We start from the raw sequence: 16,287 nt of genomic DNA, 5'->3' as shown, positions 1-16,287 counted from the left end.
AGGATAAAGCACTCTGGGCACCAAGCCCACTCCAGAACTAGGGGAGAAAGACATCCACTTGTGAGACTGTGGCTTTGGAATCCCCAGGATAGAGCAGTGGGCAAACTACCCACTGGAAAGACTTGTGAGACTGTGGCTTTGCACTCCCCAGGATAGAGCAGTGGGCAAACCACCCACTGGAAATACTTGAGAGACTGTGGCTTTGCACTCCCCAGGATAGAGCAGTGGGCAAACCACCCACTGGAAAGACTTGAGAGACTGTGGCTTTGCACTCCCCAGGATAGAGCAGTGGGCACACCACCCACTGGAAAGACTTGGGAGACTGTGGCTTTGCACTCCCCAGGATACAGCAGTGGGCATGGAGCCCCCTTGTGGTGCAGGGCATCGTGCGTTCATCCGGCTGAGGTGCCCCCCTACCCCTGAGGTGCCTGTTTAATTTTGATCTGATGCCCCTGCAGTGTTCTCTCCATTTCGAGTAAGGTATCTTGTGTGGGCTTTGCCCATGCATTTTGGGACACTGAGCCACGGACGATGTTTGAGTAATATCTGGACTTGTGTAGTTGGTGTACTTATTTGTATATACTGATTTTTGAACTTTGACTTAATAGATTACACTCATTAAAATAATTTCCTTTTGTCCTTGCGTTCTTCCAAGGGGTGAGGGGGTTTATATGTAATGTTGCTGCATGTATTTGTGTGTATGGTGTTGTGGGTGAGGGTGGGGGTGGGGGTTTTGCGTGTTGCGTGTGTCTGTCACTCTCTTTTACCTCCCACCCTCCCCTGTGTTGTAGGTGCAGTACTCACTGTGGTCGTCAACAGCGTCTTTCCTGCTCCTGATACAGCAGGAAGAAGACCTGCATGGGCAGGACGTGTAGTTCAGGCTCCATGGCGACCTGGTTCCTCGTTGGGTGTCAAGAGATGAGTGGTTTCCCTTCTGTGTACTGTTTCCACTGTGCTTTTGATAGCGTTGGTACCACCCCGGAAAAGGTGGCGGATAGGCCTCTTGTAATACAGTGGGTGGTATATTGTGTTCCGCCTGTCTGTTGGCGGTTACCGCCGCGGTGTTTGTTTCTAACGCCGTGACGGTCGGAGTGTTAAAGTGGCTGTTTATGTTGGTGGTTTCCGCCATGGTCATGATTACATTTTATTTTTCGCCGGCCTGTTGGCGGTATTACCGCTGCTTTAACTCTGACCGCCAGGGTTGTAATGAGGGCCATAGTGCCTAATGATATAAGTGGTATGGTAGAAGCTTTGCATGTCTCCTAGTTCAGCCTAAGCTGCTCTGCTATAGCTACCTCTATCAGCCTAAGTTGCTAGAACACTACTAATCTACTAATAAGGGATAACTGGACCTGGCACAATGTGTAAATACCACAAGGTACCCACTATAAGCCAGGCCAGCCTCCTACACCCAGGAGACTTACGGTTCTATTTTCTTTTATATTCCTTGGGGCAGGTGCTGCAGCTCGAGCCCTCCTCAACATTAACAATGGGCACCATGAGGAAAAAAAATAATTTAAAAGCCTTTGAAGGATATTATGGGGCACTCCAAATCAGCGGCTCATGCCACTCATTTTACTTTAGTTACTCTTTAGGCTCGTGTGGGGTATTCACTGCTGTTGGCTTCCCAGCCAGCACCCTTTATTGGTGCTAGATGGAGGTCGACATTTTACTTTTCCCGTGGGTGCCCTGATGCCCATCTAGGGCACCCACATCTTTTTTTATGTGTGGGACTGAAGGCGGAGCCCCAAGACCCCCACACTTTCTGCCGGAGATTTTCCATTTCCTGCTCTCACACTCTTCCAGGTGGGGAAGAGCAGTGTACCAGGGATGGAGTGCCCTGGGCACTAGGAGGTGAGGACCTCATCAGCTACAACCTGCAGCTTCGTCCTGCTACAGTTCCTCCAGCAGCTCCCCAATGACAATACCTCTGCGTCAGACAAAGCCAGACACCTTGCCATGCTGAACTTCACCTTCTCAGACATTTTTCTTCAAAAATCCTTTCAAGGCTGACTGTAAGCCACGATCGGGCCAAATTCACGTCATGTATCTCATCATACCGTCATCACTGACAGCTATAACTTTTGACTTTGCAGATCTAGATGTCAGCAGTTGGTGCTTTTATCATTTTTTCTAGTTTTCACTAAAAAACATTTTAAAAAATCATAACTCTGGTTCTACTGACTGACAATTCATTTTGATGTAATTTTGTTCTATGCGATTTTCCTTATTGTTCTAAATTGGTGTGGGGTTTTTCTTGTGTTGTGTTTTTATTTTATTATTTTTTGGGTGATGCATAAATACCTTACACATCACATCTAAGTTAAGCTGGACTGCTTTTATGCCAAGGTACTAGAGGGCTAAACACATTTGGAGACTTTTTGGTGCTGCACTCTCACAGAGACTTTTGTTGTTGCTTTTGAAGGATCATCACCCTCTCATTCAAAACAAAATATCCTTTCAACCAGAAAAAAAAGCAAACCTACATGTCTACGAATGCAAAGTGATGATTGCTTAGAAAACAGGGGAGGCTGAAGGTGTCACCCATGAAATGAGACCAATAAGCAACAATAAACTAGTCTTTAATAACTAGTACATCAAAAAGATGTATTCTACCTTACCAGTCATGATTTCTTCTATATGAGGGAGAAGCATGAAATGGCTGCATCAATTAAAGTCATACAACCACTCCTCAGCCTTTAGTTTTGCCAATTAACCTGTTTCATACATATACCATTCTTTGTAGAAACAGGCCCAGTGAAATGGCTTCTCTCTCCTTTGTTAGTTAATCCCTGGAGTAGACGCAACCCTTTCTTTTCAACTCTTTTTACTGCTGTCAACTCAATGTTCGCATTAGCTGTTCAGGAATGAATGCTATTTAAGATCAAGTACAGTGTTTTTGTAAAATAAAAAAATACTTGTGAACATTGTTCTCAATGTTTCCCTTTCACTTCGACATTTTAATGTACCCTCTTTTAAAAACCCTTTGGAAATAACAAAAATTTTGCTCAGTGAGGCTTAGCTCAAGATTGCCCCTGCCCATGTTTGCTTGCAGATGAACACAATGCTGGAGGCCTTTAACAGTGTTTGAAATAATGGAAACAGGAAACACAATATTGGCATTGTCAGACATGAGCGTATTACATGGCTCAGACTTGAATCCCCTTCTCAATGAGAAACGCACAAAGAATGGTAACACACTTTATATTTGAAGATAGCAAAAATATGTCCAAATACCTCTTCAAAAGGACTTTTGCTCTTCAGGCCTTTTCCTCCCACGAAAATCCAGTTGTCTCTAAATTTCAGTTTGCTTGAAAAGCTGCTTCCCATATCAGTAAAAATTTTACGTGCTTCATCGTTAAGCCTTAGAGATAAAGAGCCACAAACAATTAAAAGGTTCACTGATGTATCATACTTCTCTCTTGCCTCTTAGATAATTTTTAGCTCTCTTGGGAGCTACATTTTCAGTTGCTAAGTGTTTTTAACAGATGTGTGCTGATAGGTGTCATACATGGCATCCATCATTAGTAGGCTGATTAACTAAACAAAATCTCAAGAGAAAACAAAGGGCCTCATTAAGAGTCTGGCTGCAGAGCTGGGGGTCTCCCCACCAGACCCATTACAAGGTTAAACCAAGGTTTCTGCCGGTCAGCCCAGTGGAAACTGTGCAGCGGCATTGGTCTCAGCTCCACATGGAGATGAAGTCAATTCCGTCGCACACGGCGGCCCCCAACAACATCGGAATTCCCATGAAAAGGCTGGCAGAAAGTGGGGTTGTAATCACCCAGGTGGTGCTGAGTTCAGTGCCGCAATGGTTGGTTACAAGCCTGACCACTGCCACCCCTTGATTGGTTGTCCTCGGAACACCAAACTCATAGAAGGGCCCTATGTTCGGGCTCTGCAGCAAGAAGATATTTATTAAATACATTTAAATGTCTGACTGTAGAGAAGAGCATTTGTAACATTTGTAAGTAACCACGTTATGCTTTCAGCAGAACAAGAAGTTGGTGTGGATGCTCTCTAGCCATTGTTATCACAAATTATATCCTGAAAGTGAGGCTTTACATGTGCATTCCCACACGCCAAAAATCAGGCGGTAGTTTTAATTTTTTTACTCTCTCATTTGTTCATTCGCCATTGGGGTAAAACTTATTTATGTTCATAATGATCATACTACAACCTATAACCACAAAAATACACATTTAATTTTCTGGCTAGTGGGATCTGGAAAAAAATTACAAGTTGATCAGAATAACAGAGAAAAAGACTGGTGGCAGAATACGGGAAATTAAAAAGGATACAACATTCTATGTCAAATCCCATGTGTTTTCTGCACGTCCCTCCTCACTTTTGACAAGTTGATATTGCTTTTCCCTTGTTCCTTCTCCTGGGTCTCATCCTTCTTCCATTTCATTTTGGGCATGTGGTCAGCCAATGATCATCTTGTTTGAAAGAAGGAAGGATCCTATCAACAGTCTCAACCAACCTACTGACTGATGCATTATCCTGGCTGTTACTCTTTCTTCACTCTTCCACGTATCCCTCCACCGAACATTCTAAGACTGCTCTAGGGGCCTCATTACAAGTTTAGGTAGTATTTATCACACAAGATAAATAACGATACCAAGGGTTTGTTTTTTATATGTGCGATAAATGAAACCTATTATTAGTTTGTGGGGAATAACATGCAGATTCTGGTGTTTAATGCACCAAAAACACGTAACTACCGTACAGTACCGTACGTTACAGTAATTACCATATGGTGTTGCCTTGTAAATTTCAGCATGTTTGACCTGCCAAAATGTAATGAAGGTTGAGGTATTTAACACATTTTCCTAGTCTTTCATTATCCTAATGTAGCAAAAAGGGTTCATTTTGGTATAAATCAATTCCTATTTATTAAGGAGAAAATCCAACCATGATGTTACATTTTAAATTTGGAGTTTGTGCTTCTTCAAACTAAGATTCTTAAACTATACTACCTACCTGTACGAATGACAGGTGACTCCTACATCTGTTAGTGCTCTGTTTTATGTAACATTTCTTTCACACTGACTTACACATGATGATTGATTGCCTCTATGTAATGTGTGTGTGATGTAAAGTGCCTTGACACCATACACTGAAATGAGAGGCACTAAAGAATTAATTAAATGCATCTGAGAGAGTGGTTATGGAAACTTAAGGGCACAGTTAAAGGGTGGTAGTGGCGGAATGGTTGGCCGATGTTGGTCATGGGGGGCGTCAACAAACATTGTTACACAGGGTGACACCAGCACTAAGGCTGGTCCTGCCTCTGTTCATGTCTTTCTGCTCGTTGATTGCCCTTTCAGGTTATCTGGAACTATGGAGGGAGCCTCAAAGCCCAGCCCCTGCAGTCCCAACTGGCTCCCGCCTCCTGCCAGCTGGCACTGCTCTCACAGAGAGGCAGCTGATAAAGTTTTCTCTGCCTGCCTGCCCGCATCTCTATGGACAGGCACACAGAGGAAACCTATGCGCCTATGAAGGGAGAGCTGTCTGACAGCTCTCCCTTCATCGGAGCACAGTGTTTGCTGTGACATGGTGGCAGCTTCAAAGCCACAGCAGACAGCTATATGCCAGGGGTGGGCACACAAGGACATAGCAGAAACCGGTCCTGGGGAGTGGTGGTACCCAGAGTCATTAGTGACTTTATGAGGGGGGCCGTGTGGACCGCCTCCAGCACACAATAGCCCCGGTGAGGTGGTGGTCACAGTGGGCTGCAGGGGATCTGAAACTAACCCCCTTTCCATTTTTTACAGTTTTCCCTGGGGGAGGTGGTGGTCCCCATGACTGGAGGTGGGGCCGCACCCACGGCCCGCACCAAATGTACTAACTGCCCCGGGGAGGTGGTGGTCCCCGGGGCTGCAGGGGTGCTGTGCGTCCCACCCACACCAACTTTACTGATTGACCTGGTAAGGTGGCAGTCTCTGGGGCTGTGGGGGTCTGCACAGCCACCCTGCATCATGATAATTTAAAGCCCTGGGGAAATAGCGGTTCCCAGGGCTACAGGGGATGAGTGGCTCCCCCGTTACAAGTGTTAAAAGCCCAGGGAGGTGGTGGTTGCCAGGGCTGTGGTAGGATCGGGCCCCACCCAACACTAGAATAAATAATGCCCCCCCCCCCGACTTGACTCAGCTGGGGGCTTCAAAATAATGAAGCACGGGAGTCCACACTTTGTTTTTGTTTTTGTCACTGGATCCACCACAAATTGTGGCAACAATTTAAAAAAAATGCTTTTTAGCTCTGGGGGGTGGAGGTCACTTTGGGACCCAAGCACATGAGCTAAGGGGTCAGGGTGCCCCTACCCTGGCCCCTTTTGGGGTTGTTTTAACATTTTTTTTCTGGGCTCGGCTTACCACCACTAGGTAATATATATATAAGTTGTGATTTTAAATTGTGAGTCCAGAGCCACAAAGCTCCATATTTCTATCTCTTTCTAATTGGAAATTGTACTTAAAAGATGTTTTAAGGCAATCCGAATGTTAACCTTTGGGAGAGATAGGCTTTGCAGCAGTGCAAAACAAATTTAAACGTTTTCACTACCTGGACATGTTAAACTAAAAAGTACATTTCTAATCTTTTAAATACACTGGACTATGCCCACCGGGCTAACTAGGTTCTACCTTAGCAGTGACATATGTAATAAAAAGGAATGTTTGGGGTTGAAATGGCAGTTTAAAACTGCATGCACAGGCTCTGCAGTGGAAGGCCTGAGACAGGTTTCAGGGCTGTTGAAGTGGGTGGCACAGTCAGTGCTGCAGGCTGACTAGTAGCATTTATTGTACGGGCCCTGGACACATATAGTGAAGTTTACTAAGGACTTACAAGTAAATTAAATATGTCAATTGTGGATACATCAGTGTTACCATGTTTTAAGAAGAGAGCACATGCAATGTAACTCTGGTTAGCAGGGGTAAAAGTGCCCAGAGTCTTAAGGCCAACAAAAACAAGGTTTGGAAACTAGAGTGAGGAAGGCAAAAAATCTAGGAATGACCCCTAAGAAAGGATGTATTTAGAGTACTAGTGTTTTCAGACATACTATTTAACAGTTTTATATTATTTCTTCCAAAATAATAAGAAATGTTTTAAATTAACATCCATTTATTTTTTATATTCTGCTATTTCATTATATTTTTGTTTAAGAAAATAAATATATTATTAAACTTTAATCGTTTTTCTTATATTTTCTACAGTGAGATCACCTTGGTGGTGACAATATATCAGTAGTAACTTCACATTTGGAAATTCTGTTACATGTGGCTACATCCTTTGATTTCAGGTGCTGGAGACATGTACGTCTACACCTAGGAGTAACTTTCCAATCGGAAAAGGTGAATAGCAACAAGTAGGTGTGTTAGTAAATTTATAGGTGAGTAAATAGTCATATGTATTTTTACATTTGTGAATCGAGCCTTTATTGATTGCAAACCTAACACATCTTAACAATTGCATGGTTTATTTATCAAAAAGCAGTATTTAAATATTAGTTTATTCATTAAATTAATTTCATGAATGTCTCGGTACTTTAGAAATGAAAGCAAGCTCTATGCACACTCACTTTGTGGCTGGATCATCGAAAGTGGCTAAAAGTACCAGTGTCCCATCCTGTATGTCTTCTAAGAACTTCAGCAGCAACTTTATATCTGCAAAAAGAAATACGTGTTGTTACATATTCTTCAGCTGTGTGTCATAGGGCAACACTGAACGATGTTCTATTATACCCAACACACCCTCACACGAAGCAAATACTGCTGAACAACAGAACAGCAGACTATTGCGCCATAATGAATTACGCAATAAGCGAGTGAATGGGTAGGGAAGAAATAGTGGTATGTTGGAGCAGCCAGCTATAATGGGTGACATTGAGTTACTACTCATCTTTCTGTTTTCATCTTAATCACTGAGCATGATGTATTTGTTATGTATAGAGTGAGTTAGAATTCAGGTTCTAGCATTCTTTAAGTTATCTGTAGGACTTTGTATTTCAAATCCTGACTTGGCAGGTAGCCATTAGTCCATATCACACTTTAGTTTGCTCTGCATTGTAGTGTGTGTCCTTGGTCAGACAGTCAGGGTTATGGCGTGGCTTTACTGTTCAGCCCGTTTGTGTTAATTGTGCTACATATTCCAGCATGCTTTTGCATCAGTGCAGGGTAATCCTGCAAACACATTTGCAGTCACTAACTTTTTCAAAGGAGGGGCATTTTGTGATATGCCGATGCAAAGACGTCTTTCTTCTATGTTTCGACCAATGCAAACTAGCTCCAGTTATGGTTTTTGAATGACCAAAAATATGCAAACCATCATTCAATCTAATTTTCCGCAAATCCAACATATGCTTTGTACATAGCATAAAGAACGGGCTGGATTTTACTATTTATCGGTTCAAAGCGGCAGGCCTAAGGAAAATATATAGATTCTTCAGGAGTTAACTGTTCTCTTTTCAGTAATCAATACTTGATTATTAAAAAGTAAAGATTAGACCTACTTATTATAATTGTCAAAGGTTTCAGATCACATGCATCGGATACAGTTCCTAAGCTATTTAAATAAAAAGTAGTTTTTCCTTGACCAGTTTTAAGGTAAGAGATAATTTAATACTATGGGCCTGATTTAAGGAATCTGCATCCAATGCAGCGCTGCATCCAATGCAGCGCTACTTTTCTTGTGCTACGTAGTGCCCCCATACCGCCACCATGTGTGCACTGTATTTAATTTATGGGGCACCATGGAGTAGGGTAGGGGCAATAGCGTTAACATTTTTGATGCTCTTGATGTACAGTGTAGGATTAGTGCCACAATGTTGACGCTAATCCTGCACAGTATATAGGAGCCCATTGAAAGCAAAGGTGTACCCCCTTTTAAAGCCTGCTCTGTCCAGGCGTTAAAAGTAGTTGCAAAAGTTACCCCACTGCACCATTTTTGCAGCCCCACTAACGGGGGAACGCTCCCCTTGCGCAGGCATAATGTGGCAAAAGAGGTTACAAAGTTGCACATTGCACGCATATGCATGGGTAAAACGTCAACCAAACTATAACCATAACATAACTATAAAATCTCTGTAACTTTTGTTTTTTCAGTGAATTGCTGTTTTTTAATGTAAATTAATACCTAATTACTGCATGTTAACACAAACTCCGCTGTGCACAGCCCTTTTGGCCTGTACCTGTATCCTGACCCCTTTTGTCAGTTTTTTTGTGTTTTCCCTCCCCCTCGACTCAGTGACTGTATGGGTGTCTAACTGGGTGTATGACTGACTATACAGGGAGTGCAGAATTATTAGGCAAGTTGTATTTTTGAGGATTAATTTTATTATTGAACAACAACCATGTTCTCAATGAACCCAAAAAACTCATTAATATCAAAGCTGAATATTTTTGGAAGTAGTTTTTAGTTTGTTTCTAGTTTTAGCTATGTTAGGGGGATATCTGTGTGTGCAGGTGACTATTACTGTGCATAATTATTAGGCAACTTAACAAAAAACAAATATATACCCATTTCAATTATTTATTATTACCAGTGAAACCAATATAACATCTCAACATTCACAAATATACATTTCTGACATTCAAAAACAAAACAAAAACAAATCAGTGACCAATATAGCCACCTTTCTTTGCAAGGACACTCAAAAGCCTGCCATCCATGGATTCTGTCAGTGTTTTGATCTGTTCACCATCAACATTGCGTGCAGCAGCAACCACAGCCTCCCAGACACTGTTCAGAGAGGTGTACTGTTTTCCCTCCTTGTAAATCTCACATTTGATGATGGACCACAGGTTCTCAATGGGGTTCAGATCAGGTGAACAAGGAGGCCATGTCATTAGATTTCCTTCTTTTATACCCTTTCTTGCCAGCCACGCTGTGGAGTACTTGGACGCGTGTGATGGAGCATTGTCCTGCATGAAAATCCTGTTTTTCTTGAAGGATGCAGACTTCTTCCTGTACCACTGCTTGAAGAAGGTGTCTTCCAGGAACTGGCAGTAGGACTGGGAGTTGAGCTTGACTCCATCCTCAACCCGGAAAGGCCCCACAAGCTCATCTTTGATGATACCAGCCCAAACCAGTACTCCACCTCCACCTTGCTGGCGTCTGAGTCGGACTGGAGCTCTCTGCCCTTTACCAATCCAGCCACGGGCCCATCCATCTGGCCCATCAAGACTCAATCTCATTTCATCAGTCCATAAAACCTTAGAAAAATCAGTCTTGAGATATTTCTTGGCCCAGTCTTGACGTTTCAGCTTGTGTGTCTTGTTCAGTGGTGGTCGTCTTTCAGCCTTTCTTACCTTGGCCATGTCTCTGAGTATTGCACACCTTGTGCTTTTGGGCACTCCAGTGATGTTGCAGCTCTGAAATATGGCCAAACCTGTGGCAAGTGGCATCGTGGCAGCTGCACGCTTGACTTTTCTCAGTTCATGGGCAGTTATTTTGCGCCTTGGTTTTTCCACACGCTTCTTGCGACCCTGTTGACTATTTTGAATGAAACGCTTGATTGTTCGATGATCATGCTTCAGAAGCTTTGCAATTTTAAGAGTGCTGCATCCCTCTGCAAGATATCTCACTATTTTTGACTTTTCTGAGCCTGTCAAGTCCTTCTTTTGACCCATTTTGCCAAAGGAAAGGAAGTTGCCTAATAATTATGCACACCTGATATAGGGTGCTGATGTCATTAGACCACACCCCTTCTCATTACAGAGATGCACATCACCTAATATGCTTAATTGGTAGTAGGCTTTCGAGCCTATACAGCTTGGAGTAAGACAACATGCATAAAGAGGATGATGTGGTCAAAATACTCATTTGCCTAATAATTCTGCACTCCCTGTATATATAAGTGACAGCCTGTATTAGTGTCTGTGTGGGAGAGTAACTTGGTGTGTGAGTAGATTTTGGTATGTTAGTTGGTGTGTTAGTGTCAGAATGAGTATCTGACTGTGTGTATCAGTCCTGGTAGGCTGTGTAAATGGGTGTGGTACTCGTTCTATAGGTGATTTACTTTGTGTGTTACTGTCTGATTTAGAGAGTGATTTGTTGTTTCGGTAACAAGATAGTTCAGTGTGTGGGTGTCTGACTGCTTCTACTGCTCTGTGAGTGTGTATATTAGTGGTGTGCAGGTTTGGTATATATTTTCAAGTGGATATACAGGTGTCTGACCTGGTGTTTGGGTTGTTTATGAATGTGTGAATGGGTGTGTGAGTGTCTATGTAGGTGTATGAATAGGTGACTTAGGAATGTATGATGAGTACCTCATTATGTTAGTGTCTGTGTGAGTGTGTCTATCAGTACCTTTGCGGGTGTATGAATGAGTGTTTGAATAGTTGTGTGTCTGGTTGTAAAATTGTTTCTATGGTTGTATGAGTGCTTGTTTCACTTTTTTTTGGGATGATATCATCAGTGATGTAATTTGACATGTCATCGGTGACGGAAGGTACTATGTCATGAGTGATGTAATATGTGAGTTCTTAAGCAGTGCATTACAGGGGCAGAAGTTGTAGTTAGCTGAGGTAACTATAATTGCTGAATTTCACTTGTTTTGTACGTGTGAAATGTGTGCTTAACTATAACATCCCTTCAACCTTTGTTTTTTCAGTGAATTTTTAAGGTTTTTTAAATTCTATTTCTTAACTGAAATGTTGATCTTTGGTTTTTTTCAGTGAAATTCCATGTTTTTTAAATTCTATTTCCCAAGTATAACATCCCTCTAACCTTTGTTTTTTTCAGTGAATTTCTAAGGTTTTTCTTTTACATTTTATTTCATAACTATAATGCCCCTATAATCTTAGTTTTTTCAGTGAATACATATTTAAACACTTTTCAATAACATACACCAAACGTTACTTGTATTTAAAACCCCACAAACATACCTATGACTACATCTCTAACCTCATAGATAGCGTAGGTCTGTGAGTGAGTGCATGACTGTCTGAGTGGGACTGTGACTGGGTGCATCAGACTCTGAATGGGTCTGTAAGTGGGTGTGTCAGTGTCTGAGTGGATCTGTGACTGGGTGCGTTGGTGTCTCAGCAGGTCTGTGAGTGGATGCATGAAGGTCTGGGTTGGCCTGCGAGTAGGAGTGTGAGTTTCTGAGTCAGTCTGTGACTGGGTACATGAGGGCCTGGGAGGGTCTATGAGTGGGTGCATCAGTATCTGAGTGGGTCTGTGAGTGGGTGTGTCAGTGTCTGAGTGGGCCTGTAACTGGATGTTTCAGTGTCTGACTGGGCCCGTGAGTGCACGTGGGTCTGAGTGGGTGTGTCAGTGTCTGGGTGGATTTGTGAGTGGGTGCATCAGTGTTTGTGTCAGTCTGTGAGTGGGTGCATGAGGGTCTGAGTGGATTTGTGAGTGGGTGCATGAGGATCTGAGTGGGTCGGTGGGTGGGTGTGTGAGGGTCTGAGTGGGCCTGTCACTGGGTGCCTGAGTGTCTTGTGAGTCTGTGAGTGGGTGCACAAGCTTCTTAATGGGTCTGTGAGTAGGTGCATGAGTCTCTGAGTGGTTTTGTGACTGGGTGCATCAGTGTTTGGGTCTGTGAGTGGGTACATGAGTGTCTGAGTGGGTCTATGAATTGGTTCATGAGGGTCTGAGCGGGTCTGTGAGTGAGTGCATGAAAGTCTGACTGGGTCTGAGAGTGGGAGTGTCAGAGTCTGAGTGGGTCCATGAGAGTCTCAGTGGGTCTTTCAGTGGTTGCGTCACTGTCTGAGTAGATACATTTTTTTTTATTTATTGTCGCCAATATTGGCGAAAGTGTTGCAGGATTACACGGAGGGCTGCGCTGAGCATTGTGATTTTTTTCACAATTATTGCAAAACTCGACAAAAAATCATTTTAAAGTCATCATATCCTATATACCAGCCCTGGAGTCAGGGTAATTCAACCCTAACCCCTTCTGCCAATTTCCATCTCAAATTTCAGCCCCGGGGCCTGTAACACATTCCCATTGATGGTGGCCACAACTTTCTAGTCAGCTCAACGCCAGCCAGTCACAGTATCTCTGTTCTCGTGTGCATTGGCAAATACATCACAATTGCACACAGATATACAAATGTATGTCCCCTTTAATATCTCATAAAGTACTGGATGGATTTTCACCAAATAAGCGAAACCGTAATCTGAGTACCAAAAGCTAGCTTTCTGCCAAATTTGGTGTAATTCCGTCCAGTGGTTCAGGCTGTAGTTGTGCATAAAGTCCTATGGGAATTAACATGGGAAACACAACTTTTTGACCTCCCGTTTCTTTCGACTCCTCTTGATCGCTCAACTCATAACTTTCTGTGCACAACAAGAATCACCAGGGCACTTAAAAAAAAAATGTCATGAAGTTTCGTCAAACGGTGCCAAGATATAGGCAAGTCCAAAAATGCGTTTTCTATGGAAACTAGGCCCTAACTATAACTACCTACTGGTGACCACATGTAGATGTATATATATATATATATATATATATATATATATATATATATATGTCCTCACGCAGTCTTTCTCCACACTTGTGATGCAGCGGCCCAAAAATGCAGTAATCTGTGGTGTGTAATACCAAAAAACAATACCCAAAGTCAATATGGGTGAAAATGTGCTGTCTATTTATCTCACGGTGCTCACATATTAAACATTACAATGGCCAATGTGTTCCAGCATCAAACCTTCGACTGTGCCTTATAGTAAATCTTGATGGTAACCCTTATATCACAGAGGGCCTCATAACTACCCAGGGGGTCCTCAGATCGCCAGGGTAATGGTGGCACTCTGACTGTCATCAAAGCGGTGGTCTGACCAATTTGGCGCCAGTCTGAATGCCACAATATGACTGTGACGGTCATGTCACTGTGGGACCGCCAGAACCACCAGTTCTCCTCCACAGGAGGGACCGAGGCACTGGCAGCCCTAAGCCGCCAAGGAAGCACTGCAAGCAGCACCACCCTGGGGATTACGACCTCCCTCTCCACCAGCTATAACACGCACTTGGCATGGGCAGTGCAGGGTCCCCCCTGGCCAGCCCTGTCGCAATGTTCACCTAGGCAGACAGTGAACATTGCGATGGGTGCTGGTGCACCCTACTCACTACAGCATTGCTGCCAACTCGATTATGAGCTGGCATCAATGTTGTAGGCCGTTACCCTCTGGGCCAGCGGGTAGCTGACCCAGCGAGGAACTTTTAATGGAGCCCATGGGAAGGTGGCCACACTGGCGGCAACCTGACGGCGGGACTTTGGCAGTTGATGAGGCCCATTGTCCTTTCTTAGTCTCAGTGACCCAACCACTAGAACACTCCACATCAAATTTCCAACCTTTGGATTGTCCCATTTCATCCTCACTTTTACTTTGAAAGATGTTTAATCCATGATTGCACAAATAATAACACATTTCAAATATCTAAGAGGGGCACCATATTTTCAAATATTAATTTCACAAACATTTAAAAGGCTAATGTAAGAAATCCTTCATAAACAAACATTGATTTTGTCAGATCTAATGGAGCTGAATGCGGTCAGAAGATCTCAAATACTTCCATGTAAATTAATGCTATCTCTAAGGTTCTAAATAATGTTCCTGGAAAAGAAGTGGTCTTACTCTTTCTAACATATTCCATGTTGCTTCAATGTCCCAATAAAGTGGCATGTGCTGTCCATAAAAAGTTATTTTAGGTGGTGCCTGAGCCAAGGTTAATATGCCTTCGTTGTCCCAACAAAGTAGCACATGTTGTTCGCAGAAAATTGTTATATGTAATGCATAACCCAAAGTCAATCTGCCTTCAATATCCCAATAAAGTTAGATGTGCTATACATAAAACGTTATTATTATCATGAACCTGATATAAAGTCAAATAAATTAACTTATACTATTCAAAAGCAGTTGTTATTAAAAATGCATAGGCCTGACTCAATGTACCATCAATGCTCCAATAAACTGACATGTGCCATACATACAAAGTTAGTATTATCATAAGCATGATGTAAGGGGGAATAATGTGACATGTGCTATTGGTAAAAAGTAATTGTTAATAGCGGGTGGGCCAAAATCGCTATTCCTTAAGTGTCCCAAAAAAGGGACACATGCAGTTGATCAAACGCTATTGTTACCATGAATATGATACAAAGGAGAGTAAAGTGATGTTTTTATATATATAAATATATATATATATATATATATTTTTTTTTTTTTTTTGTTTTGTTTTGTTTTTTGATGTTGAACTCATTTAATTACTTTAGCATTAGTTCCATGGTATGATTTTTTATTTCCCAGTCTCCACTGTTTTCTATGGAAGTGTGTTGCATTAACTGTGAAAGTCCATGTGTGGTGCTTGACTTACTCACAGGCTGGACTGGGGTACATTTGAGCCTGTTGGACACAATTAGGGCTCTATTAACTTCAGATGTGTAGTTTGCGAATAGGAACAGGTTGCTCTTATGTGGGGTTTGTATTAGCACCTCTCTTCCTAACTGCATCAAGCACACCCATCATAACACACTTACCTCCAGAATACATATCGAAGAAACCAGTTTTTATCACCTCTCCAGTGGCTCCTGTGACGATATACAAAAGAAATGCTTATTATCACACGAAAAACTCTACAAAAGTATAGCATGAGTAGTATTTTCTCAAATAATCTCACATCTTCCTACTCTTAGATCTAAAGATTCTCTACGTGATTTTAGTTTTTATATAATCATTCCCCATATTGTAACATCAGTGCACAGTGATATTTTAATGTATTGTAAACTTCATTAATTAGTACGTTTATTTTTATGAAAATGGCATATTGATAACACTTGAAAAGGAAGCAATTGAATGCCGCTGCCTTGATGCTTCCGTGCTCTAGAGATCGTCAATTTGTTTGGAGCCACTGGTCAGTTCAGACTAAGTATTGTCACCAGCACGTGCGAGTCGAATGGGTTATCTGTAAGGTTTTGTTTCTTGATTAAAATGTTGACATCAGTGACACGGTTTACTTGGTGTGTTACCAGGACTTTGGCTCCAATGTCTGCATATTTGTAATGTTTTTAACTTTTTGTATACTGCAGTCCATACCTCTAGCCTGGGTGACAGTGAACGTTACAAGGAGTGGCATATGTCACAGTGGGCAGTGAAGTTAAAAAGTTAGAAAGAAAGAAGCGGCATAATTCACAAAGAGAGCAAATACTTAATAGTAAGAATTTTAAATAGAAGGTTATTGAATAATACGGTGCAAAATTGTAAATGAATGGCGAAATAACTGTGAGACAGGAAATATACACAAGGATGTTGGTTCTCTTGATGCGCTCCAGTATGTTTCTG

At 42.2% G+C, this 16,287-nt stretch overlaps 1 protein-coding gene across 4 annotated transcripts in view; it reads right to left on the bottom strand.

The window, feature by feature from the left end:
• Positions 1–16,287, bottom strand: part of FAM3D (FAM3 metabolism regulating signaling molecule D) — a 337,775-nt gene that overhangs the window by 26,150 nt on the left and 295,338 nt on the right. For all 4 annotated transcript variants that reach the window (XM_069206542.1, XM_069206545.1, XM_069206544.1 and 1 more), the window contains 3 exons: positions 15,486–15,536; positions 7,580–7,664; positions 3,238–3,364 (listed from right to left, as the gene is read on the bottom strand). In XM_069206542.1, the coding sequence (XP_069062643.1) occupies positions 3,238–3,364; positions 7,580–7,664; positions 15,486–15,536 (263 nt within the window). The remainder of the gene's footprint in view (positions 1–3,237; positions 3,365–7,579; positions 7,665–15,485; positions 15,537–16,287) is intronic.

Source organism: Pleurodeles waltl, chromosome 9, assembly GCF_031143425.1.
Source record: "Pleurodeles waltl isolate 20211129_DDA chromosome 9, aPleWal1.hap1.20221129, whole genome shotgun sequence".
NCBI lineage: Eukaryota > Metazoa > Chordata > Amphibia > Caudata > Salamandridae > Pleurodeles > Pleurodeles waltl.
Note: the sequence above shows the minus strand (reverse complement) of the source record. Positions and strands in the feature narration are given on the sequence as shown.